This window comes from Pristiophorus japonicus, chromosome 5 (genome assembly GCF_044704955.1).
Source record: "Pristiophorus japonicus isolate sPriJap1 chromosome 5, sPriJap1.hap1, whole genome shotgun sequence".
In the NCBI taxonomy this organism is placed as follows: Eukaryota; Metazoa; Chordata; class Chondrichthyes; family Pristiophoridae; genus Pristiophorus; species Pristiophorus japonicus.
The window spans coordinates 299718667-299745929 of NC_091981.1; the positions used below are offsets into that span (position 1 = coordinate 299718667).

The 27263-nt window shown below is 51.3% G+C and overlaps 1 protein-coding gene across 3 annotated transcripts in view; it reads right to left on the bottom strand.

Annotated features, from left to right (window-relative positions):
- Nucleotides 1-8385: 8385 nt before the first annotated feature.
- fam83hb (family with sequence similarity 83 member Hb) overlaps nt 8386-27263 on the bottom strand; it is an 80103-nt gene continuing 61225 nt past the window's right edge. For all 3 annotated transcript variants that reach the window (XM_070880142.1, XM_070880140.1, XM_070880141.1), the window contains exons 4-5: nt 21440-21564; nt 8386-11623 (exon numbers count right to left, since the gene is read on the bottom strand). In XM_070880142.1, the coding sequence (XP_070736243.1) occupies nt 8716-11623; nt 21440-21564 (3033 nt within the window). In that variant the 3' untranslated portion in view covers nt 8386-8715. The remainder of the gene's footprint in view (nt 11624-21439; nt 21565-27263) is intronic.

A 27263-nucleotide genomic window follows, 5' to 3' on the forward strand; every position in this document is an offset into this window, starting at 1 on the left:
CTTCCCTCTCTCCCTCCCCCTCTCTCGCTCTCTCCCCTCTCACTCTCTCCCCTCTCGCTCCCCCCTCTCTCTCCTTCCCCCTCTCTCTCTCCCCTCTCCTGCTCTCCCCTACTGTCCCCCCCCTCTCCGTCCCCCCTCTCTCTCCTTCCCCCTCCCGCTGTCCCCCTCCCTCTCCTCCCCTCTTTCCATCCTCTCTCCCTCTCCCCTCTTGCTCTCCCCCCCTTTCCCTCCTCTCTCTCCCCCTCTCGCTCTCCCCGCTCCCTCCCTCCGTCCCCCCTCTCTCTCCCTCCCCCCCTCCCGCTAACCCCCCTCTCTCTCTCCCCCCCATCTCCCTCCTCTCTCTCCCCCCCCGTCCCTCCTCTCTCTCTCTCCCCCCCCCCTCTCTCTCTTCCCCCCCGTCCCTCCTCTCTCTCTCTCCCCCCCCTCTCTCTCTCTCCCCCCCCTCACCCCCTCTCCCTGAGCTTTTTCCTGCTCCCACTCACTCTCGGGCTCCCAGTGCTGGTTCCCTGTCTGACAATGTGTGAACTACCCAGAAAACCCAAGGTTCATGGCTCTCCCTCTCCAGGGATCATGGATTTTTTGATGTTCCTTTGCTGGGAGGGAATCATCATATTCACTCCCTCCAAGGTGCCTTGCCCTGCCCGCGTGGATTAAATTCAAGCCGTGTTTGGGATTAATCTCTATTTTATTTCTGAGGGTATCTCGGGCTGGACAAGAATTGTGGCCTTGCTACTATCAGCCACATTCTGAAAACAAAATTAAAGGTTATATACTGCCCCCAGTGACCTCCACCTTAACCGGTCTGTGAGCCCAATGTTCCTCTGATCTGAACATTGCCCGCCCTCGGTTCCATCATCAGTTGCGGAGTGTTCAATTGTCTCAGCACTGCTCTCTAATCTCCCTCCGAAACCCCTCCGCATGAGCACAGACCAGCCCATACACAAACAACAGAGTTAGGAGCAATCGCCCCTCGAGCCTGTTCCGCCATTCAGTGAGATCATGGCTGATCTTCTACATCAACTTCACTTTCCTGCTCTATCCCCATATCCCTTGATTCCCTGAATATCCAAACATCTATCAATCGCTATCTTGAATATACTCAAAGACTGAGCCTCCATAGCCCGCTGGGGTAGAGAATTCCAAAGATTCACCACCATCTCAGTGAAGAAGTGTCTCATCATCTCAGCCCTAAATGGCAGACCTCTTATTCTGAGACTGTGACCCCTGGTTCTAGACTCCCCAGTCAGGGGAAACATCCTGTCTGCATCTGCCTTGTCAAGCCCTGTAAGAATTTTGTATCTTTCAATGAGATCCCCTTTCATTCTGCTAAACTCTCGAGAATATAGGCTGAGTCTACTCAATCTCTGGTCATAGGACAATCCCCCATCCCAGGAATCAGTCTGTTGTACCTTCGTTGCACTCCCTCTGTGGCAAGTATATCCTTCCTTAGGTAAGGAGACCAAAACTGTGCACAATACTCCCGGTGTGGTCTCACCAGGGCCCTGTATAATTGCACCTCTGTTCCTTTTATGGCCCGGCCTGCTGCTGGTGGTCTCTCGCAGGACCTGGGCCATAAAAGGAGCGGAACTGTGGGCCCTGGAGCGGGCCCTTGGAGCGGGCCCTTGGAGCGGGCCCTGGAGTGGCCCCTGGAGCGGGCCCCTTGGAGCTGGCCCCTTGGAGCGGCCATGCCACTGCAAGGTACAGCATGAGCTGGTGCAGGAGGGTGATGGCAGTGAAGGGGACGACTGGATCGGACGTCACCATAACCCAGGTCGGTGATTGGAGCGCGGGCAGGTGCAGCAGGGGCGGTGAGGTCGGGGCGAAGGAGCGGCGAGAGATTGTGGAGGGACGTGATCGGGGCCCAGGAGAGGCGAGGGCCCAGGGGTAGCACGGACCAGCCCACATTGCGATATGTGAGCGCACTGGGTCCGTGCAGCAGAGCAGGTCTCCAGTCGTCCTGGTTAACCCTTGCCACTGGATCAAGACCTCGCTCTGTCAAGCCCGTGTGGTGGCTGGTGTGCAACGACCACCCCACGTTAAACAAATCCACCCACAGGCATCTTCCACCCTTCAGGATGTAATTCAGGACCTGGAATATTGGGTCCTTCATTGAATCACCTGTGAACTCCTCCCTTTTTGGCGTGGAAGCAAGTCACCCTCGCTTCGAGGGACTGCCTATAATGATGATGATATAATTGCAGTAAGGCATCTTTACTCTCAACACTCAAATCCCATTGTAATAAAGGCTAACGTACCATTTGCTGTCCTGATTACTTGTGTTACCTCTGCTCACTGCCCCTGCCTCCCCTCCCCTCCCCCTCTCCCCCTCGCTGATTGTCTTTGCTCTTCTGCAGTGCCCCACGGGATTGTTCAAGGTGCAACATGAATATAAGTTTGAGACTCAAACACGAAGACGTGAGCAGTGGCTCAGTGTAAACCACAGGCTGTTTATTTTGCTGGTATTGTGCTGAGATACAGGAGAATGTGCTTTGTTGCACATTGTACTGAGATATACAGAACAAAACCTTTATCAACCAATCCCTAACAATCTATAAATGGCATTCATTGTGTTCCAGTTATATTGACACGTTTGCTGAAGCATTCACAATGCTGTGTTTCTGTTGGGCTGCCCCACGCCCCCAGGTCGGAAAGCCCATCCATCACAGAGTTTGGCACGGTCAGTATAGAAGGATTGGTCCCCTTCACAGCCACTTTTAGTTACATGAGCAAAAGATAATCTAACAGAAATGTTCTCTGCCAATTCTTATTGCTCCAGCCCGAGGGCGGTGTGATCTCCTGCTAAAGATTGTGGATCGCGTCCCTTCCTGTGGAGGAATGGCCAGTGATGACGGAGTATTGCCGGGGGGGTGGGGACCTTTGCCTGGAGACCAGGAATGTTGTGCAGGAAACTCTGAGCTCAATGTCGGCAGGGCCCAGTGCAGTCTCAGCAAAGTGGGCCCCTCAATTAGTGAGTGGGCTGGGGGAGAGTGTGTGTGTGTGGGGAGGAGGGAGGGGCCTGGGGCTGGGGGAGAGCAAGTGTGTGTGTGTGTGTGTGTGGGGGGGGGGGCTGGGGCCTGGGGCAGGGGGAGAGTGAGTGTGTGTGGGGAGGGGGGGGGAGGAGAGCGAGTGGGTGTGTGTGTGTGTGGGGAGGGCGGGGGGAGAGTGTGTGTGTGTGTGTGTGTGTGTGTGTGTGTGGGGAGGGGGGGGAGGAGAGCGTGTGTGTGTGTGGGGAGGGGGGGAGGAGAGCGAGTGTGTGTGTGTGTGTGTGTGGGGAGGGGGGTGGAGGAGAGCGAGTGTGTGTGTGTGTGTGTGTGTGGGGAGGGGGGTGGAGGAGAGCGAGTGTGTGTGTATGTGTGTGGGGAGGGGGGGAGGAGAGCAAGTGTGTGTGTGTGTGTGTGGGGAGGGGGGGAGGAGAGCAAGTGTGTGTGTGTGTGTGGGGAGGGCGGGGGGAGAGTGTGTGTGTGTGGGGAGGGGGGGAGGAGAGTGTGTGTGTGTGTGTGTGTGTGTGTGTGTGTGGGGAGGGGGGGGTAGTGAGTGTGTGTGTGTGGGGAGGGGGGGAGGAGAGTGTGTGTGTGTGTGTGTGTGTGTGTGTGTGTGTGTGGGGAGGGGGGGGTAGTGAGTGTGTGTGTGTGGGGAGGGGGGGAGGAGAGCGTGTGTGTGTGTGTGTGTGTGTGGGGGGGGGTGGAGGAGAGCGAGTGTGTGTGTGTGTGTGGGCAGGGCGGGGGGAGAGTGTGTGTGTGTGGGGAGGGGGGGAGGAGAGCGTGTGTGTGTGTGTGTGTGTGTGTGGGGAGGGGGGGGTAGTGAGTGTGTGTGGGGGGGGTGGAGGAGAGCGAGTGTGTGTGTGTGGGGAGGGGGGGGGGGGGAGAGTGAGTGTGTGTGGATGGGTTGGGCTGCATTGGCCCCCGTGGCGGATGAGCTTGTTCGGATCCTCGCAGGTACAATGGCCAGTTGGATGAGGCCCCAGAGAACCCTTGGCAATGGTTGAGCCGTCCCCAGCAGCAGCCTGTAAACTGGAACTAAATATAATGTTGAAAACAGAATGAGCTTCCCCGAGAAACAGATTAATAAAGCCTTGCCCAGCAGGCGTGGAACGCCAGTAACAAAAAGTAATACAACCCCCTGTTAGATGCAACAATATATACAAAATACTAAAACCGTTTTAATTTAAATATTTCCCTGCTTTGTCCCTTCTGTTAGAAAAGTACAAATTTTAAAAAACTAAACACCCTTCCGTGACCCGGGACCGAGGCGGTGCGGGGAGAGTGGGGGACTGTGTGTCTGGGGCGGAAGCCGCTGATCATCCTGTTAAACTATTCGTTCCCTGAGTTGCTGCGTCATTTTTCCAGTAATATTCCCAGTTAGTGGAAAGTGGGTTCCCTCTTCCCCCTCCCCTGTTCATTGGTCTGTCAGTTTGTGCTTGCTGAGGCCTTGCATTTCAGGTACTCAGTATCAATATCAAACACTCCCAGGACAGGTACAGGGGGTTAGATACAGAGTAAAGCTCCCTCTACACTGTCCCATCAAACACTCCCAGGGCAGGTACAGCACGGGTTAGATACAGAGTAAAGCTCCCTCTACACTGTCCCATCAAACACTCCCAGGGCAGGTACAGCACGGGTTAGATACAGAGTAAAGCTCCCTCTACACTGTCCCATCAAACACTCCCAGGGCAGGTACAGCACGGGTTAGATACAGAGTAAAGCTCTCTCTACACTGTCCCATCAAACACTCCCAGGGCAGGTACAGGGGGTTAGATACAGAGTAAAGCTCCCTCTACACTGTCCCATCAAACACTCCCAGGGCAGGTACACCACAGGGTTAGATACAGAGTAAAGCTCCCTCTACACTATCCCATCAAACACTCCCAGGGCAGGTACAGCACGTGGTTAGATACAGAGTAAAGTTCCCTCTACACTGTACCATCTAACACTCACAGGGCAGGTACAACACGGGTTAGATACAGAGTAAAGCTCCCTCTACACTGTCCCATCAAACACTCCCAGGGCAGGTACAGCACGGGTTAAATACAGAGTAAAGCTCCCTCTACACTGTACCATCAAACACTCCCAGGGCATGTACAGCACGGGGTTAGATACAGAGTAAAGCTCCCTCTACACTGTACCATCAAACACTCCCAGGGCAGGTACAGCACGGGGTTAGATACAGAGTAAAGCTCCCTCTACACTGTACCATCAAACACTCCCAGGGCAGGTACAGCACGGGTTAGATACAGAGTAAAGCTCCCTCTACACTGTCCCATCAAACACTCCCAGGGCAGGTACAACACGGGTTAGATACAGAGTAAAGCTCCCTCTACACTGTCCCATCAAACACTCCCAGGGCAGGTACAACACGGGTTAGATAGGGTACAGCAGCTTTACGTTTGTTTGGGATAGCCTTACCCTGAACATATTTAATACACAATAAAAGCGTTTGGTGAATGTACACAGGCAGCAGACTTGCACAATATCAAAAATATTAACATTCAGTACACAGGTGGAGAGGAGCTGGTTATAAGGAGACGTGCAGGCAACATGTCACCACTTCCTGTGTAACAGTGAGAGCTTTCCCCCATCATAGACTGTGACATTGACCCTTTACTGAACGCAGGCGGGCGGCCAGCCAATATGGTGCGCAATATTCTTTCGACGGGCTGTGTATCACAACACACTGACAGCCAGTCCCAGCTACAGGGAGATGTGCTTTGTACCCAACTGTCGGGAGACTGAATATAGTGCTCCCACTGCCAGCTGGGTAATTATGAGTATTCTGGGTAAGTGCAGGTTGTGAATGGCAGAGAGAGGAAAAGGATATTGAATTAATCGCAGACAAGATCAGAATTGATAGAAAGCAACCTCCTCTCCCCCAATCCCAGCCAGTTAATATAAAACACTCCCCCACTCAGTCCAACCTTCATCCTTTGCATTCTTTTCACCGCCATGATTTGATTCACCGCCCACTGTGGTTCATTGGGGAAGCGCACCAGTGGTTGGTGAGTCCCTCCTCACCAGCAGGAGCCAGGTTCAATCCCGGCCAGGTCAGTGTGGAGCGAGGCCAGGCAGGGTTGGCCCGAGGTGTGCCAATTCACCACATTCTCGGGCTCCGGAGGAGAGAACGTGCCCAGGGTGGCCACTTCAGAGCCGCCTGTCATAACCTGCGGGAGAGTCAACACTGAGCGCTGCTGGCACACCCAAGGGAGGCTCAGTAACGACGAATGGTCACTTTAGTGAGGTACGAGAGCGTGGCCTTTATGTGTGTGTGTGTGTGTGTGTGTCGGTCTGTGTGTGTGTGTATCTGTGTCTGTGTGTATCTGTGTCTCTGTGTGTATCTGTGTGTGTGTGTGTCTCTGTGTGTATCTGTGTGTGTGTGTATCTGTGTGTGTGTGTGTGTGTATCTGTGTCTGTGTGTGTATCTGTGTGTATCTGTGTCTGTGTGTGTGTGTCTGTGTCTCTGTGTGTCTGTGTGTGTGTGTGTATCTGTGTGTGTGTGTGTGTATCTGTGTCTGTGTGTGTATCTGTGTGTGTGTGTGTCTCTGTGTGTATCTGTGTGTATCGGTGTGTGTGTGTGTATGTGTGTATCTGTGTGTGTGTGTGTCTCTGTGTATCTGTATCTGTGTGTGTGTGTATCTGTGTGTATCTGTATCTGTGTGTGTGTGTGTGTGTGTATCTGTGTGTGTGTGTGTGTGTGTGTGTATCTGTGTGTGTGTGTGTGTGTATCTGTGTCTGTGTGTGTATCTGTGTGTATCTGTGTGTGTCTCTGTGTGTATCTGTGTGTATCTGTGTGTGTGTGTGTATCTGTGTGTGTGTGTGTCTCTGTGTGTATGTGTGTGTGTGTGTGTATCTGTGTGTGTGTGTGTATCTGTGTGTGTGTGTGTCTCTGTGTGTATCTGTGTGTGTGTGTGTATCTGTGTGTGTGTGTGTGTGTATCTGTGTGTGTGTGTGTGTGTGTGTGTCTAAGTCTGTCTGTCTCTAAGTCTGTCTGTCTCTGTCTATGTGTGAAGCCATAGCCCTAAATATGAGCCCCTGACCTTCAGGAGAGTAAAGGGGAAGACTTAGATGGAAAGACAAAAGACTTAAACTGAACAGGCAGTGCAACGGATGACAAAATGGCCTTTAACACTGGGCAGTGTGGAACTGGCTGAAGCTTTGACGTGAACTACCAGCTCCGAGTGTGAGCCAGTCTGTACAGGGCACATGTTCCATTCTACATCTTTGACTGTCATTACAAATGATAATTGTTATTTTTAAAGTTGGGGCAAAACAAGCTTACCCCTCCTCCCCACCTAGGAAAATGACCCCACATTATATATGGCTGGCTACAACTTGGCATGGCTGGCCTCTTGGGGCAAGAGACCCTCAGTCCATCCCCTAAAGCCTGCCGAATATACTAAGGCACTTTATTCCTCCATCTCGTGGCTTCTCCCCTCCTTCAAAAACCCACTGAAAATCTAGCTCTTTGACCAAGCCTTCGATCCCGTCCTCAAACTCTGGCCCCAGTTCCTGTGCAGTCCCTCCCTTCGCCCCGACATTGCGAAACTATGCTACAATACCTCGCATTTATATAGCACCTTTAACGTCCCCAGCCATTTACAGGAGTATGACAAGATTTTAAAAATTTGGCACCCAGCAGCATAAAGAAAAATGAGGGCAGGTGACCAAAAGCTCGGTCGGAGAGGTCGGTTTAAGGAACGTCTTGAAGGAGGAAAGAGAGGGAGAGAGGCGGAGAGATTTAGGGAGGGAGTTCCAGAGCTTGGGGGCCCCTGGCAACAGAAGGCACAGCCACCGATGGTGGAGGGGCAGAATTAGAGGAGCGCAGAGATCTCGAGGGGGGGTTATGGGGCTGGAGGAGATTACAGCGATAGGGAGGGTGGGGGGGGGCGAGGGATTTGAAAACAAGGATGAGAATTGTGAAATCGAGGAGTGGTAGGCCACATGTCGGAGCCAGTCACTCAGCCCGAAGGACAATCCCTCTCCTTTCCGTTGCTCGCTCTGTAAGGTTGTTTGTATTGTGTGCCACCACCTGAAATACTCAACAATAAAAACAAGTGTGATTGTCGAGTGAAAAGATGCCGTTTAATGCCCGGGGAGATATAAACCCTGCGTGCATCATGGGGCCTTTCTTCTCCATCGAGGAACGTTGTAAGTCACACCCAGCTGGCCAAGATTCCTCCACTGGAGTGACTGGGGCTCAGAGCTCTAGTTCATGCCTCGCTGTACATCACCCTACTGATCTAACATCTAATGTAATGTCCGCACCGGTGAACGTCACCGTGACTGGGATAAGCCACTCCCAACTCAACAGCTCCACCAACCTGCTCGCAGGTTGGTGGAGCTGTTGAGTTGGGAGTGGCTTATCCCAGTCACGGTGACGTTCACAAGACTCAATAAAACCCCAGCCAGTTGGGTTCGGGGCAATCCTCGATGAGGAAGGTGACTGTGAGGCCGGTGGATAGACTGGCAATGTGCAGTGTGTGATTACTTAAACCTTTGCTAATGAACCAACTTGTTCTTAAACAGCAATGTGTTGCCATGAATTCTTGGAAGCAAATACATGACAGGATAGCATAAACATCTCGACTTGGTTAGCCGCTGTCGGTCGACAGTTTCGAGCAATGTCTCGTATTCTGGGCCAGCTCACGAAAGGTCGGCGCCCGGCAACAAACGGTCCAGCGGCCTGGGCGTTCCCTCCAGTTTGTTTGGTCAGTCACAAGCAGCATTAAAACCTCCTCAACGTCCCCAAAAACTTGGGAATAAGCTTGGCGGGCCTCCTCTTGTCTTCACCATCCGCGGCACCCTGCGCCCCATCGCTGTGTTGGCTCGCCGTGCTCTCCTCCGTTTTGAGGGGCTCGTCTTTCTTGTAGAAGACTTCGAAGCGACTGTATGCCCGCCTCTCCTTCCGAAAGCTGTCCATCTTCTTGATTAGGGGGTCGGTCTGGTCAGTCGGGAGGGGCGTTCTGCCTTTGTTCCGAAGCAGGCTCTCGAACCGGGATGAGATGAAGGACTGCTGCTTCTTGTCCGAGTCGGTTCTGTCTGACTCGGGGGCCGCCTTGAGCTCCGCCGGGCCAGCTGGACCCTCGGCCTCGCCGGGGGCGGCCTGCTGGGATTTGGCACTCTCCGCCCGGTTTTTCTGGCTGTTGGCCGAGATTTGCTCCAGGATGACCTTGGTGTCGTCCCGAAGATTGCTGCTGTACAGGGCGTTGGAGGCGGAGGCACCATACCTGCCCGCGAGGCCCGTTGGAGCAGCTTTGGGTGCCGCGGCGATGGTGGGGGGCCGGTGTTGTGCCTTCTCCTCTTTCTCGGCGCTGGGGGGCACTGCCTCACTTGGGGCACTTTTGGGGGTGGTCTCCGGACTCTGCGCCGTCTCCGTGGCAGCCTGGACGGGCGTTTCTTTCGATTTGGCGTCACCGGCAAGGCTGAGGAAACTTTTCCACTTTGCAGGAGCCTTTGCCATCAAATTCGGCAGCCCAGAATCCTCTCCCGCCTTGTCGCCTTTTCCGCCTTGGGTGTCCAGGCACGCGGCAGACGAGTGCAGCTTGGCTTTGGCTGAATTCCCTTGGACCTCCTCCAGCGTCGAGGTGGAAGAGGGTCTTTTGAGAGGGTCGATGGATCCGAAGGAGCGTCTCAGAAACTCGCGGGGATTGCTGGCACTGGTTTGAGTGGTTGCCTGAGAAGGCTGGGGGCCTGGCTCAGCAAAAGGCTTGGCGCTCAGCAGAGAGGCTTTGGGGCCGAGTTGAGAAGGTTGGGGCCCTGGCTGAGCGGCAGGCGGTGGACAGGGCTGTGGAGGGGGTTGGGGATCCGGCTGCGCAGGCGGCGAATGAATGACCTTTGCGGATTTCTCCATCTCACTTGCCAACGACGCTCGGGTCATTTTGTTGATGACGTCCTGGACCTTCTTGCTCAGCTGAAGATCTAGCCTTGGTTTGGTCTTGGGCTGGGCGCTGGAATTCACGTCCGGCACCCCACGACCGCCCAAACCAGAATCACTCAGCTGCCGACTCAGGTCCAAGTCCAGCGGCCGCCCACCAAGGACCTCTTTTGGACTCGGGCCTGACGTTTTGGCGGTCTCGCTTGGCGAGACGTTGGTAAGCGCGGACTGACGAATTGGGTCGGCCTGCTCATTGCCGAGCACCCGTTTGCTGCTGTTTTCCTGCAGCTCTGCTTCTTCCAGTTCCTTGGCTTCGTTGGGTGCCTGCTCCCTGATGCTCAGAACGCTTTTCCCTTTCTGCGCAACGTGCTGCTCGATCTTTGAAGAACTGAAGATGAGCGAAGAGCGCAGTCTGGAGCTCCTCTGCAGCATTGGGTTTATCTTGTTCCGCATGGACTCGTGCTTGGCTAGCTTAATACCTCGCTCCTCCTTTCCTTTATCCGATGACAGAGATTGGTCATCAAACACGTCTGACTTCAAGAACTTTGAGCTGTACAGATCCAAGCGATTATAACTCGTCATCGGCAGAGGATCTCTGGCCAGGGCCGCCTCGAAAGGAGTTGAGTTTTTCCTCGGAGCCTGGAGAACTTCAGAGCTATCGTGCGCTTCCGCTGGTGCAGGAAAGCCCTCCTCCAACAACTCTCGGTGCTCTTCCTGATACGCACCGAGATAAGAGCCAAGCCTCCATTTTCTCAGCCCATGTTTGGTGGGTTGGTCGTCAGGTTTCCGGCCCAGACTCGACTCCTGGAAGAGCATTTTGGGATCCAGAACTTGTTTCTGAGTTGGGGACTTTTGGCAGGCGTACGACTGGCCAAGGTTGGGTCGCTTCTGTATGTTCAGACCCAGTCTTCCTTCACTCACCAGCTCCAGATCACTTGAACCGTGGCAGACTTTTTTGGAGGAGTTGGAAGGTTCATGGCTTGCCAGCGGCGGTTGGTGCGGTAAATCGGACAGGAAAGTCTCGTCGTAATTCCGTGGCCGATATCGGTGCCCTGGTTGGTCTACGACCTCGTCAAACTGATGGACACCCGCTCTGTTTTGCCTGAATCGCTCCAGCATTCCTTGGCCACCGGTTTGCTGCTTGCTGTTAAAAGAGTTGAACCTGGTCAATCTCGGCTCTAAAGGATGAATCTTCTCCCTGAATAACTTCTCCGACCTGGCATCGAGTTCATCGTAGTGCTCCGTTATCCGCCCAAATTGATGATCCCTGACCTCAAAACTTTCCAGAGTCCCTTCTGCATAACTTTTCCGTTTGTACGAGTTCATTTCCATCCGCTTGGCCCTCAGAATAGCGCTCGACGTGGGATCAAACTGCATTTTCTCCTTCTGGAAAGGCGCAAACTGCTTCATGTTGCCTCTGAGACTCGTTCCCTCCATGTGCTGCCTGTACCCATCGTCCTGTCGGAAATTATGGGGAAAGCGCTCCGAATCCGGTTCAGCCCAGGAGTACCCCGAGTGTTGGGAAAGCAAGTCCTCCTGCCGGCCGAATCCCGGCTTTGGTTTGCGTTGCTGCCTCTCGGTAGGCTGGTACGGGGCCACGGTGTAATAGTTATCCAAGTCCGATATTGCATTCTCCACCCCGGGGAGAGGGCTGGACTGGGCAAACAGGATACGGAATTCCTCATCGAAGATGGCCACAAGCTCTCCCTGAAACCGTTGCACAATACTGCGGTGTATCTTCTCAAAGGACCACATGAAACTGCGGGGCGAAGAGAGCGAGAGATTAAAAACAGTCGAAATCAATACAGTCCTGCTCTCTACAACCATTCCAAATACAGAGACGGACAAAAACGATTCACATTCCTTCAAACCTGCTGGATGTGGGGATGGGGACCAGGGATACAGCTGTCGACAAAGCCAAAGCTGTCAACTGGCTGTTATAAGAACATAAGAAATAGGAGCAGGAGTCGGCCATTCGGCCCCTCGAGCCTGCTCCGCCATTCAATAAGACCATGGCTGATCCGATCATGGACTCAGCTCCACTTCCCTGCCCGCTCCCCATAACCCTTTACTCCCTTATCGCTCAAAAATCTGTCTATCTCCGCCTTAAATATATTCAATGACCCAGCCTCCACAGCTCTCTGGGGCAGAGAATTCCACAGATTTACAACCCTCTGAGTGAAGAAATTCCTCCTTACCTCAGTTTTAAAGCGGCCCCTTATGCTGAAACTATGCCCCCTAGTTCTCGATTCCCCCACGAGGGGAAACATCCTCTCTGCATCTACCCTGTCAAGCCCCCCTCAGAATCTTATACATTTCAATAAGATCACCTCTCATTCTTCTAAACTCCAATGTGTATTGGTCCAACCTGCTCAACCTTTCATCTTAGGTCAACCTCCTCATCTTAGGAATCAACCGAGTGAACCTTCTCAGAACAACCTCCAATACAAGTATATCCCTCCTTAAATACGGAGACCAGAACTGTACGCATACTCCAGGTGTGGCCTCACCAATACCCTGTACAGTTGTAGCAGGACTTCTCTGCTTTTATACTCTATCCCCCTTGCAATAAAGGCCAACATTCCATTTGCCTTCCTGATCACTTGCTGTACCTGCAAACCCACTTAATTTGTTTCATGTGTTTTATGAGACCTATTGAGCAAAGTTTGCCGTGAATGAACACAAAGCAGAATTTCCATCAGCTTTTCTCCATACCTTTTGCAAGAGTGCGCTAGCCTTTCCCTGCTTAGCTCCTACTCTCTCACCGTTTACAAATGATTCTGATGGGTCTTTCTTGGAGCAGTACCCCAGAGTGACCTCCCTCTGCCATAGCCTCGCCCACTGAATCGCTCTAGGCCCCTTTGTACACATTTCATGCCCTTTGTTGCCAAGTTGGTGACATTTTGTGTTCACCACATCATAGAATCCCAGACGTTTACAGCACATTCGGCCCATCGTGTCCGTACCGGCCGACCAAGAGCTACCCAGCCTAATCCCACTTTCCAGCTCTAGGGCTGTAGCCCTGCAGGTTACGGCACTTCAGGTGCACATCCAAGTACTGTTTAAATGTGGTGAGGGTTTCTGCCTCTACCACCCTTTCAGGCCGTGAGTTCCAGACCCCCACCATCCTCTGGGCGAATAAAATGTTCTCCTCAAATCCCCTCAAAACCTCCCCCCAATTACTTTAAATCTCTGCCCCCTAGATGTTGACCCTTTTGCCAAGGGTAACAGGTCCTTCCTATCCACTTCACCTCAGCCCCTCATAATTTTATACACCTCAATCAGGTCTCCCCTCAGCCTCCTCTGTTCCAAAGAAAACAACCCCAACCTATCCAACCTTTCCTCATTGCTAAATTTCTCCAGTCTAAGCAGCATCCTCATAAATCTCCTCTGTACCCTCTCCAGTGCAATCACATCCTTCCTGTAATGTGGTGACCAGAACTGCACGCAGTACTCCAGCTGTGGCCTAACCAGTGTCTTATATAATTCAAGCATAACATAGAAACATAGAAAATAGGAGCAGTAGTAGGCCATTCGGCCCTTCAAGCCTGCAATGAGAAGGGACTAATTAGCAATCTTGTTTTGCGAGGCCCCTTGGGGAAGAGTGGCCATAATATGGTAGAATTCTTTATTAAGATGGAGAGTGACACAGTTAATTCAGAGACTAGGGCCCTGAACTTAAGGAAAGCTAACTTCGACGGCATGAGGTGTGAATTGGCTGAAATAGACTGGCGAGTGATACTTAAAGGGTTGATGGTGGATAGGCAATGGCAAACATTTATAGATCACATGGATGAACTTCAACAATTGAAGTAAAAATAAAACAGGGAAGGTGGCTCAACCCTGGCTAACAAGGGAAATTAAGGATAGTTTTAGATCCAAGGAAGAGGCATATAAATTGGCCGGAAAAAGCAGCAAACCAGAGGACTGGGAGAAATTTAGAATTCAGCAGAGGAGGACAAAGGGTTTAATTAGGAGGGGGAAAATAGAGTACGAGAGGAAGCTTGCTGGGAACATAAAAACTGACAGCAAAAGCTTCTCTAGATATGTGAAGAGAAAAAGATTAGTGAAGACAAACGTAGGACCCTTGCAGTCGGACTCGGGTGAATTTAGAATGGGGAACAAAGAAATGGCAGACCAACTGAACAAATACTTTGGTTCTGTCTTCACGAAGGAAGACACAAATAACCTTCCGGATGTACTAGGGGACCGAGGGTCTAGTGAGAAGGAGGAATTGAAGGATATCCTAATTAGGCGGGAAATTGTGTTGGGGAAATTGATGGGATTGAAGGCCGATAAATCAGCGGGGCCTGATTGTCTGTCTCCCAGAGTACTTAAGGAAGTGGCCCTCGAAATAGTGGATGCATTGGTGATCATTTTCCAACAGTCTATCGACTCTGGATCAGTTCCTATGGACTGGAGGGTAGCTAATGTAACACCACTTTTTAAAAAAGGAGGGAGAGAAAATGGGTAATTATAGACCGGTTAGCCTGACATCAGTGGTGGGGAAAATGTTGGAATCAATTATTAAGGGCAGCGCATTTGGAAAGCAGTGACAGGATCGGTCCAAGTCAGCATGGATTTGTGAAAGGGAAATCATGCTTGACAAATCTTCTGCAATTTTTGAGGATGTAACTAGTAGAGTGGACAAGGGAGAACCAGTGGATGTGGTGTATTTGGACTTTCAAAAGGCCTTTGACAAGGTCCCACATAAGAGATTAGTGTGCAAAATCAAAGCACATGGTATTGGGGGTAATGTACTGGCGTGGATAGAGAACTGGTTGGCAGACAGGAAGCAGAGAGTCGGGATAAACGAGTCCTTTTCGGAATGGGAGGCAGTGACTAGTGGAGTGCCGCAGGGCTCAGTGCTGGGACCCCAGCTATTTACAATATACATCAATGATTTGGATGAAGGAATTGAGTGTAATATCTCCAAGTTTGCAGATGACACTAAGCTGGGTGGTGGTGTAAGCTGTGAGGAGGATGCTAAGAGGCTGCAGGGTGACTTGGACAGGTTAGGTGAGTGGGCAAATGCATGGCAGATGCAGTATAATGTGGATAAATGTGAGGTTATCCACTTTGGGGGCAAAAACATGAAGGCAGAATATTATCTGAATGGCGGCAGATTAGGAAAAGGGGAGGTGCAACGAGACCTGGGTGTCATGGTTCATCAGTCATTGAAAGTTGACATGCAGGTGGTGAAGGCGGCAAATGGCATGTTGGCCTTCATAGCTAGGGGATTTGAGTATAGGAGCAGGGCGGTCTTACTGCAATTGTATCGGGCCTTAGTGAGGCCTCACCTGGAATATTGTGTTCAGTTTTGGTTTCTTAATCTGAGGAAGGATGTTCTTGCTATTGAGGGAGTGCAGCGAAGGTTCACCAGACTGATTCCAGGGATGGCTGGACTGACATATGAGGAGAGACTGGATCAACTAGGCCTTTATACACTGGAGTTTAGAAGGATGAGAGGGGATCTCATAGAAACGTATAAGATTCTGACGGGACGGGACAGGTTCGATGTGGGAAGAATGTTCCCGATGATGGGGAAGTCCAGAACCAGGGGACACAGTCTTAGGATAAGGGGTAGGCCATTTAGGACTGAGATGAGGAGAAACTTCTTCACTCAGAGAGTTGTTAACCTGTGGAATTCCCTGCCGCAGAGAGTTGTTGATGCCAGTTCATTGGATATATTCAAGAGGGAGTTAGATGTGGCCCTTACGGCTAAAGGGATCAAGGGGTATGGAGAGAAAGCAGGACAGGGGTATTGAGGGAATGATCAGCCATGATCTTATCGAATGGTGGTGCAGGCTCGAAGGTCCGAATGGCCTACTCCTGCACCTATTTTCTATGTTTCTCTGCACCACCATTCAATGTGATCATGGCTGATCCTCTATCTCAACACCATATTTCTGCTTTTTCCCCGTACCCCTTGATGCCTTTTGTTTCTAGAAATCTATCTATCTCCCTCTTAAATATATTCAGTGACGTGGCCTCCACAGCCTTCTGTGGTAGAGAATTCCACAGGTTCACCACCCTCTGAGTGAAAACATTTCTCCTCATCTCGGTCCGACATTTCCTACCCCGTATCCTGAGACTGTAACCCCTTGTTCTAGACTTCCCAGCCCCGGGGAAACATCCTCCCCACATCCAGTCTGTCCAACCCAGTCAGAATTTTATACGTTTCAATGAGATCCCTCTCATTCTTCGAAACTCTAGTGAATACAGGCTTAGTCGACCCAATCTCTCCTCATACGACAGTCCTGCCATCCCAGGAATCAGTCTGGTGAACCTTCATTGCACTCCCTCTATGTTAAGTATATCCTTTCTTGGGTAAGGAGACCAAAACTGCTAAAAATACTCCAGGTGCGGTCTCACCAAGGCCCTGTATAACTGTAGTAAGACATCCTTGCTCCTGTACTCAAATCCTCTTCCTAACTGCTTGCTGCGCCGGCATGTTTGCTTTCACTGACTGGTGTACAAGGACACCCAGGTCCCTCTGTACATCGACACTTCCCAAGCCATCACCATTTAAATAACACTTTGTCCTTATGTTTTTCCTACCAAAGTGGGTAACTTCACATTTATCCATGTTACACTGCATCTGCCATGTGTTTGCCCACTCACTCAACCTATCTAAATCGCCTTGCAGTGTCTTTGCATCCTCCTCACAATCCCACCTAGTTTTGTGTCGTCAGCAAATTTGGAAATATTACATTTGGTTGCCTCATCCAAATCATTTATACATATTGTGAATAGCTGTGGCCCCAGCACTGATCCCTGTGGTACCCCACTAGTCACTGCTCTTGTATTCCTCCGCTAATAAAGGCAAATATTCCATATGCCTTCTTAACCACCTTATCCACCTGGCCTGCTACCCTCAGTGATCTGTTGACAAGCAAGAGCCCATGTTCACATTCCAGCGACAACTGTACCATGTACCATGGACCATGTACAGGGGACATCTCAAGTCACTGGAGAAATACCACCAACGATGTCTCCGCAAGATCCTGCAAATCCTCTGGGAGGACAGACACACCAACATTAACGTCCTCAACCAGGCCAACATCCCCAGCATTGAAGCACTGACCACACTTGATCAGCTCCGCTGGGCAGGCCACATTGTTTGCATGCCAGACACGAGACTCCCAAAGCAAGCGCTCTACTCGGAACTCGTCCACGGCAAACGAGCTAAAGGTGGGTAGCGGAAACGTTACAAGGACATCCTCAAAGCCTCCCTGATAAAGTGCAACATCCCACTGACACCTGGGAGTCCCTGGCCAAAGACCGCCCTAAGTGGAGGAAGTGTTTACGGGAGGGCGCTGAGCACCTTGAGTCTCATCGCCGAGAGCATGCAGAAATCAAGCGCAGACAGCGGAAGGAGTGTGCGGCAAACCAGTCCCACCCACTCTTACCCTCAACGACTATCTGTCCCACCTGTGACAGAGACTGTGGTTCTCGTATTGGACTGTTCAGCCACCTAAGGACACATTTTAAGAGTGGAAGCAAGTCTTCCTCAATTCCGAGAGACTGCCTATTTTGATGATGTTCACATTCCAAGCTCATTGTGTACACAGTCCTCAAAGCAAGCAGACTGACTCTCAGTACCTCAACATTGGCAGACTTTAAGCCTAGAGCTGTGAGGACAGGGTTGAACACTATTGTCAAGTGTGAGAAAAGACAGGATTAGGCTGAGTTGGTAGGCCGTCACTGGGTAACCAGCCAACACCCGACAACAGTGAGCACTGTGAGGAGAGGCGAATTGGTATTGACAGAGCGAAAGCTCCTGCACACATCAGAAACAGGTTTAACCTGCAGGAGGTGACTGACTTGCACTGAGTGTGATAGCTGGGGATCGGTTAGAAACATAGAAAATAGGTGCAGGAGTAGGCCATTCGGCCCTTCGAGCCTGCACCGCCATTCAATAAGATTATGGCTTGTCATGCAACTTCAGTACCCCATTCCTGTTTTCTCTCCATACCCACTGATCTCTTTAGCCATTAGGGCCACATCTAACTCCCTTTTGAATATATTTAGTGAATTGGCATCAACAACTTTCTGTGGTAGAGAATTCCACAGGTTCACAATTCTCTGAGTGAAGAAGTTTCTCCTCATCTTGGTCCGATATGGCTTACCCCTTATCCTTAGACTGTGTCCCCTGGTTCTGGACTTCCCCAACATCGGGAACATTCTTCCTGCATCTAACCTGTCTAACCCCGTCAGAATTTTATATGTTTTTATGAGATCCCCTCTCATTCTTCTAAATTCCAGTGAATATAAGCCTAGTCGATCCAGTCTTTCTTCATATGTCAGTCCTGCCATCCCAGGAATCAGTCTGGTGAACCTTCGCTGCACTAACTCAATAGCAAGAACGTCCTTCCTCAGATTAGGAGACCAAAACTGAACACAATATTCCAGGTGAGGCCTCACCAAGGCCCTGTACAACTGCAGTAAGACCTCCCTGCTCCTATACTCAAATCCCCTAGCTATGAAAGCCAACATGCCATTTGCCTTCTTAACCACTTGCTGTACCTGCATGCCAACTTTCAATGACTGATGTACCATGACACCCAGGTCTCGCTGCACCTCCCCTTTTCCTAATCTGTCACCATTCAGATAATAGTCTGTCTCTCTGTTTTTACCACCAAAGTGGATAACCTCACATTTATCCACATTATACTGCATCTGTCCTCATCATCATCATCATAGACAGTCCCTCGGAATCGAGGCAGACTTGCTTCCACTCCTGAAGTGAGTTCTTTGGTGACTGAACAGTCCGATACGAGAGCCACAGACTCTGTCACAGGTGGGACAGATATTGGTTGAGGAAAGGGGTGGGTGGGACTGGTTTGCCGCACGCTCCTTCCGCTGCCTGCGCTTGATTTCTGCACGCTCTCGGCGACGAGACTCGAGGTGCTCAGCGCCCTCCCGGATGCACTTCCTCCACTTAAGGCGGTCTTCGGCCAGGGACTCCCAGGTGTCAGTGGGGATGTTGCACTTTATCAGGGAGGCTTTGAGGGTGCCCCTGTAACGTTTCCACTGCCCACCTTTGGCTCGTTTGCCACGAAGGAACTCACTCACCCAACCTGTCCAAGTCACCCTGCAGCTTCTGAGTATCCTCCTCACAGCTCACACTGCCACCCAGCTTAGTGCCATCTGCAAACCTGGGGATATTACATTCAATTCCTTCGTCCAAATCATTGATGTATATTGTAAATAGCTGGGGTCCCAGCACTGAACCCTGCGGCACCCCATTAGTCACTGCCTGCCATTCTGAAAAGGACCCGTTTATCCCGACTCTCTGCTTCCTGTCTGCCAATCAGTTCTCTATCCACATCAATACATTACCCCCAATACCATGTGCTTTGATTTTGCACACCAATCTCTTGTGTGGGACCTTGTCAAAAGCCTTTTGAAAGTCCAAATACACCACATCCACTGGTTCTCCCTTGTCCACTCTACCAGTTACATCCTCAAAAAATTCGAGAAGATTTGTCGAGCATGATATCCCTTTCATAAATCCATGCTGACTTGGACCGATCCTGTCCCTGCTTTCCAAATGTGCTGCTATTTCATCCGTAATAATTGATTCCAACATTTTCCCCACTACCGATGTCAGGCTAACTGGTCTATAATTCTCTGTTTTCTCCTGTTTTGAAAAGTTGGGTTACATTAGCTACCTTCCAGTCCATAGGAACTGATCCAAAGTCGAAAGAATGTTGGAAAATGATCACCAATGCATCCACTATTTCTAGGGCCACTTCCTTAAGTACTCTGGGATGCAGACAATCAGGCCCTGGGGATTTATCGGCCTTCAATCGCATCAATTTCCCTAACTCATAAGGATTCCCTTCCGTTCCTCCTTCTCGCTAGACCCTCGGTCCCCTAGTCCATCCGGAAGGTTACTTGTGTCTTCCTGAGTGAAGACAGAGCCAAAGTATTTGTTCAATTGGTCTGCCATTTCATTGTTCCCCATTATAAATTCCCCTGATTCTGACTGCAAGGGACCTACATTTGTCTTGACTAACCGTTTTCTCTTCACATATCTATAGAAGCTTTTGCTGTCAGTTTTTATGTTCCCAGCAAGCTTCCTCTCATACTCTATCTTCCCCTCCTAATTAAACCCTTTGTCCTCCTCTGCTGAATTCTAAATTTCTCCCAGTCCTCAGGTTTGCTGCTTTTTCTGGCTAATTGATATGCCTCTTCCTTGGATTTAACACTATCCCTAATTTCCCTTGTTAGCCATGGTTGAGCCACCTTCCCCGTTTTATTTTTACTCCAGATAGGAATGTACAATTGTTGAAGTTCATCCATGTGATCTTTAAATGTCTGCCATTACCTATCCACCGTCAACCCTTTAAATATCATTTGGCAGTCTATTCTAGCCAATTCACGTCTCATACCATCGAAGTTACCTTTCTTTAAATTCAGGACCCTGGTCTCTGAATTAACTGTCACTCTCCATCTTAATGAAGAATTCTACCATATTATGGTCACTCTTCCCCAAGGGGCCTCGTACAACAAGATTGCCAATTAATCCTCTCTCGTTACACAACACCCAGTCTAGGATGGCCTGCTCTCTAGTTGGTTCCACGACATATTGGTCAAGAAAACCATCCCTAATACACTCCAGGAAATCCCCCTCCACCGTGTTGCTACTAGTTTGGTTAGCCCAATCAATATGTAGATTGAAGTCACCCATGACAACTGCTGTACTTTTATTGCATGCATCCATAATTTCTTGTTTGATGCCATCCCCAACCTCACTACTACTGTTTGGTGGTCTGTGCACAACTCCCACTAGCGTTTTCTGCCCTTTGGTGTTCAGCAGCTCCACCCATACAGATTCCACATCATCCAAGCTAATGTCCTACCTTACTATTGCGTTAATCTCCTCTTTAACCAGCAACGCTACCCCACCTCCTTTTCCTTTCTGTCTATCCTTCCTGAATATTGAATATCCCTGGATGTTGAGTTCCCAGCCTTGGTCACCCTGGAGCCATGTCTCCTTAATCCCAATTCCGTTAATAGCTATCTGCGCAGTTAATTCATCCACCTTATTACGAATGCTCCTCGCATTGAGGCACAGAGCCTTCAGGCTTGTTTTATTTTAAACATTCTTTGTCCTTTTAGAATTATGTTGTAATGTGGCCCTTTTTGATTTTTGCCTTAGGTTTCTCTGCCCTCCACCTTTCCTTATCTCCTTTCTATCTTTTGCTTCTGCCCCCATTTTACTTGCCTCTGTCTCCCTGCATAGATTCCCATCCCCCTGCCATATTAGTTTAACTCCTCCCCAACAGCACTAGCAAACACTCCCCCCGAGGACATTGGTTCCGGTCCTGCCCAGGTGCAGACTGTCCGATTTATACTGGTCCCACCTCCCCCAGAACCAGTTCCAATGCCCCATGAACTTGAATCCCTCCCTGCTGCACCACTCCTCAAGCCACGTATTCATCTGCGCTATCCTGCGATTCCTACTCTGACTAGCACGTGGCACTGGTAGCAATCCTAAGATTACTACCAGCCTGCACACTCCAGGGCACCAGTGTTCAGAGAATCATCGCAGCCAGTCACTGACCTGTAGGAGCCGCAGAGAACAGCATTACAATCCACCAGCATGAATCGCTCAATCAGGTTCCCCGTGAAGGACATCCCAGATTTGCAGTAGTAGGTTGATCCCGATAGTGTCCGCACTCTCAGGAACTGGAAAAGATGAAGAAAAATCAGCAGCAAGCACCCGAGATACACAAAACGTTCCGATAGTGGCATGACAAGGGAAGATTTCCCACCCAATCACTGGGCCACTGGGGAATTACTGGGTTACAGGTAAGATACAAACACAACCTCATCATCATTTTCATCATCAAGGACAGACGCACCAACGCGAGCGTCCTCGACCAGGACAACATCCCCTGCATTGAAGCACTGACCACACTTGAACAGCTCCGCTGGGCAGGTCACATAGTTCGCATGCCAGACACGAGACTCCCAAAGCAAGCGCTCTACTCGGAACTCCTTCAAGGCAAATGAGCCAAAGGTGGGCAGCGGGAACATTACAAGAACACTCTCAAAGCCTCCCTGATAAAGTGCAACATTCCCACTGACACCTGGGAATCCCTGGCCAAACGCCGCCACAAGTGGAGGAAGTGCATCCGGGAGGGCACTGAGCACCTCGAGTCTCATCGCCGAGAGCATGCAGAAATTAAACACAGGCAGCGGAAAACCAGTCCCACCCTCCCCTTCCCTCAACAACTATCTGTCCCACCTGTGACAGGGACTGTGGTTCTCGTATTGGACGGTTCAGTCACCTAAGGGCTCACTTTTAGAATGGAAGCAAGTCTTCCTCGATCCTGAGGGACTGCGTATGATGACGATGAAATACCACCAGTACACCACAGGCTGTAATGCCACTTCCTACTGCTGCCAATGGCAGCACTGACACCATGGAGCTCTCCACTCACTCCTTCACTGCCCTCCTGCTTGCAGCATAGACTCGTCTACCGCTAATGGACGGGACTGGCAACACAAAGGTCAGAGTTCAAACCCCACCATGGCCATTTGAACTTCATAAATCTGCTAACCCGTGCGCTGTCAATAAACGCAACAGAGGAGGAGAAAGGAGCTTTGCGAGCGGACATGGGGCTCACACCGACTCCCGCCATAATCGCTGGGCGCTATGGCGCTCCAGCCCCATCGCCTTCGGCCAGAGATGGTGACGTATTTCTAAAGCACCGTCAACGACCACCGGACATCCCACAGTGCTTCACAGCCAATGAAGTATTTTTGGAATGTAGTCACTGTTGTAATGTGGGAAACACGGCAGCTAACTTGCGCACAGCAAGCTCCCACACACAGCAACGTGATAATGACCAGATCATCTGTTTTTGTTCTGTTGATTGAGGGATAAATATTGGCCCCGGGACACCGGGGAGAACTCCCCTGCTCTTCTTCAAAATAGTGCCATGGGATCTTTTACATGCTCCAGAGAGAGCAGACAGAACCTCGGTTTAACGTCCCATTGGAAGGACGGCACCTCCGACAGTGTAGCATTACCCCAGAACTGCCCTCCCTCAGTACTGCCCCTCCGACAGTGCAGCACTCCCTCAGTACTGCCCCTCCGACAGTGCAGCGCTCCCTCAGTACTGCCCCTCCGACAGTGCCGCGCTCCCTCAGTAAAGCCCCTCTGACAGTGCAGCACTCCCTCAGTACTGCCCCTCCAACAGTGCAGCACTCCTTCAGTACTGCCTCTCCAACAATGCAGCACTCCCTCAGTACTGCCCCTCTGACAGTGCGGCACTCCCTCAGTGCAGCACTCCCTCAGTACTGCCCCTCTGACAGTGCAGCATTCCCTCAGTACTGCCCCTCCAACAGTGCAGCACTCCCTCAGTACTGCCCCTCCAACAGTGCAGCACTCCCTCAGTACTGCCCCTCTGACAGTGCAGCATTCCCTCAGTACTGCCCCTCCGACAGTGCAGCACTCCCTCAGTACTGCCCCTCCGACAGTGCGGCACTCCCTCAGTACTGCCCCTCCAACAGTGCGGCGCTCCCTCAGTACTGCCCCTCCGACTGTGTGGCACTCCCTTAGTATTGACTCTCCGACAATGCAACACTCCCTCAGTACTGCCCCTCTGACAGTGCAGCGCTCCCTCAGTACTGCCCCTCTGACAGTGCAGCATTCCCTCAGTACTGCCCCTCCGACAGTGCAGCACTCCCTCAGTACTGCCCCTCCGACAGTGCAGCACTCCCTCAGTACTGCCCCTCCGACAGTGCAGCACTCCCTCAGTACTGCCCCTCCGACAGTGCGGCACTCCCTCAGTACTGCCCCTCCGACAGTGCGGCGCTCCCTCAGTACTGCCCCTCCGACTGTGTGGCACTCCCTCAGTATTGCCTCTCCGACAATGCAACACTCCCTCAGTGCTGCCCCTCTGACAGTGCGGCACTCCCTCAGTGCTGCCCCTCCGACAGTGCGGCACTCCCTCAGTACAGCACTGGGAGTGTCAGCTTGGATTATGTGCTCAAGCCTCGGGACTGGGACTTGTACCCATGAGCTTCTGACTCAGAGGCGAGAGGGCGACCCATGGCTGGCACTTAAAATAAATACAATAAAGATTTTCATCAAAGCCCAGATGATTTGAGGGAAGGGAAGCTGACCGCTCTGCATGATGTGGCCTGCACTTGACTCCAAAATGGCTGAGCAAGGCTCTCAATTGCAAAACAATCAGCTGTCCTATCCCAGGGCAATGGATGTCGCGTCAGCAGCAAGGTGTGAGCCTGGGCAGTAAGTGTCTGCTGTATCCTCCCCTCACCCCCCCCCCCCCCCCGGGAACGTGAGCAGAGAGAAGGCCAGCGCTCAGTTTGTCTGCCCCACAAGCCCGGGCACACTGAGGTTACCTGACCCCCAGCCGAGGTCACGCTGGGGCGGAACCTCACCAGTCCTGGTCTGTGAGCGCCGTTGACCACGTCATTTCTGGGACAAGCTCCCTCTCCCAGTTCAACAGTCACAGCAGTAAGCTGCCCCAGGAGGCCAGTCAGCCCCTCGAGCCTGCTCACCATTCTATCCCATCACAGATGATCTGTCAATCTCAGTTTGGACATGTTCAGTTGCTCAACGGCATTTTAGGGGAGAGCGTTCCAGATTCCCACTGCCCTCTGTGTGAGGAAGTGTTTCCTGACATCATCCCTGGCTCTGATTTTAAGATTATGCCCCTTGTTCTGAACTCCCTCCATTAGAGGAAATATCTACCCTCTCAACTCCTTCAATCATCTTAAACACCTCGATTAGATCACCCCGTAATCCTCTACACTCGAGGGAAAACAAGCCTAGTCTGTGCAACCTATCCTCATGATCTAAATCTTTTAGTCCCTGTACCATTCTGGGGAATCTGCACTGCTGCTCTTCCCAGGCCGATACTGTAACTCCTAATCCCGACACTCTCTCAGCAGGCCCTGCTCCCTGTTCTTTCCTGTGTCACTGGTCCCAACATGGACCACAACTCCTCCTTCTTCTATATTGATTCCTGGGACGTGGGCGTCGCCGTATAAGGTTACAAATCTTCAGAAAAGCACAGGACACCATAAACTAAACATTGATTAATACAAGCTTTTGGAATTAACTGGACAATGGGTGCCAGTCTTAGGGTGACTCACCCCAATTAAGGACACTCTGTGGTCAGGAACAAACTGACTTTATACATAACAACAATGGTGTTGTTACCATGAAGCCCTTGATTGGCCAAAGGGCGGTGCGGGGGCCGGGGAACAAGCTCACTGGAGACGCCAAGTCTGCAAGAAGATCGGACAACAAAGGAATCACCCCAGGTGCACATTTTTGAGGATCGAGCTGTTAAGGTGGGGAGTCACCTTGAGACTCGTAGACTCCGTGTGCAAACTGGGAACAGTCGAGTCCATTATTGCAGTCAATCAACCAGGATCACCACAAAACAACGTATCGATGAAAACACATTATCAGAAACCACAGTGGCAGGAGATCAATCATAACGTGGATATAAATATGCGAGCTCATCACCATCATCATCATACGCAGTCCCTCAGAATCGAGGAAGACTTGCGTCCACTCTAAAAATGAGTTCTTAGGTGACTGAACAGTCCAATACGGGAATTACAGTCTCTGTCACAGGTGGGACAGACAGTGGTTGAGGGAAGGGGAGGGTGGGACTGGTTTGCCGCACGCTCCTTCCACTGTCTGCGCTTGGTTTCTGCATGCTCTCGGCGACGAGACTCGAGGTGCTCAGCACCCTCCCGGATGCACTTCCTCCACTTAGGACGGTCTTGGGCCAGGGACTCCCAGATGTCGGTGGGAATGTTGCACTTTATCAGGGAGGCTTTGAGGGTGTCCTTGTAATGTTTCCTTTGCCCACCTTTGGCTCGTATGCCAGGTAGGAGTTCCGAGTAGAGCGCTTGCTTTGGGAGTCTCGTGTCTGGAAACAATGTGGCCTGCCCAGTGGAGCTGATCAAGTGTGATCAGTGCTTCAATGCTGGGGATGTTGACCTGGTCGAGGACGCTAACGTTGGTGCATCTGTCCTCCCAGAGGATTTGTAGGATCTTGTGGAGACATCGTTGGTGGTATTTCTCCAGCGACTTGAGGTGTCTACTGTATATGGTCCATGTCTCTGAGCCATACAGGAGGGTGGGTATTACTACAGCCCTGTAGACCTTGACCTCTTCTGAATGCGAGCTAGAAGCAGCTCAAGACACAGAAGAACATGCAAGAAGAATAGACGGAAGGCACTGACGGGTGCTGAAGAAGGGTACATGTACAGGTACACGTACACACTACCAGGGGTATCCATACAGGTACACACACCACCAGGGATACCCGTACAGGTACACACACCACCAAGGGTACCCGTACAGGTACACACACCATCAGGGATACCCGTACAGGTACACACACCACCAGGGGTACCATACAGGTACACGTACACACCTCCAGGGGTACCCGTACAGGTACACACACCACCAGGGGTACCCATACAGGTACACACACCACCGGGGTACCCGTAGAGGTACACATACACACCACCAGGGGCACCCGTACAGGTACACACACCACCAGGGGTACCCGTACAGGTACACACACCACCAGGGGTACCCGTACAGGTACACACACCACCAGGGTACCCATACAGGTACACACACCACCAGGGGTACCCGTACAGGTACACACACAACCAGGGGTACCCGTACAGGTACACACACAACCAGGGGTACCCGTACAGGTACACACACCACCAGGGGTACCCGTACAGGTACACACACCACCAGGGGTACCCGTACAGGTACACACACCACCAGGGGTACCCGTACAGGTACACACACCACCAGGGTACCCGTACAGGTACACATACACACCACCAGTCGTCCATCATCGTTCGGCGGGCTAACGGAAGTGTGGGACCGAAGCGAGGTACGTACACGGAAGGAACAACACTGCAGAGAACGGCCAAAAGAATAATCAACCGGTCACAGAACCAATGACCACGAACTTATAATAGATACAACCAGGAAGGGTGATTGTATGTCTTCAGTCGATTTCTCTCAGAAGCCTAGTTCTGTAATTTTGGTTAGTTTTCCTGCGTAATAAAACTGACATTGGCCTAAATTTTGTGCCACGTGTTGTCCTGTTCCTCTATAAGTTCCGAGGTCAAAGAATCAGGGTAGAGTGTAAAACATATACATGCCCCCTACAGCCGGCAAGGCCGGCATTTATTGCCCGTCCTAATTGCCCCTTGAGAAGGTGGTGGTGAGCCGCTGCCTTGAACCGCTGCAGTCCGTGTGGTGAAGGTGCTCCCACAGTGCTGTTAGGGAGGCAGTTCCAGGATTGTGACCCAGCGACGATGAAGGAACGGCCGATATATTTCCAAGTCAGGATGGTGTGTGA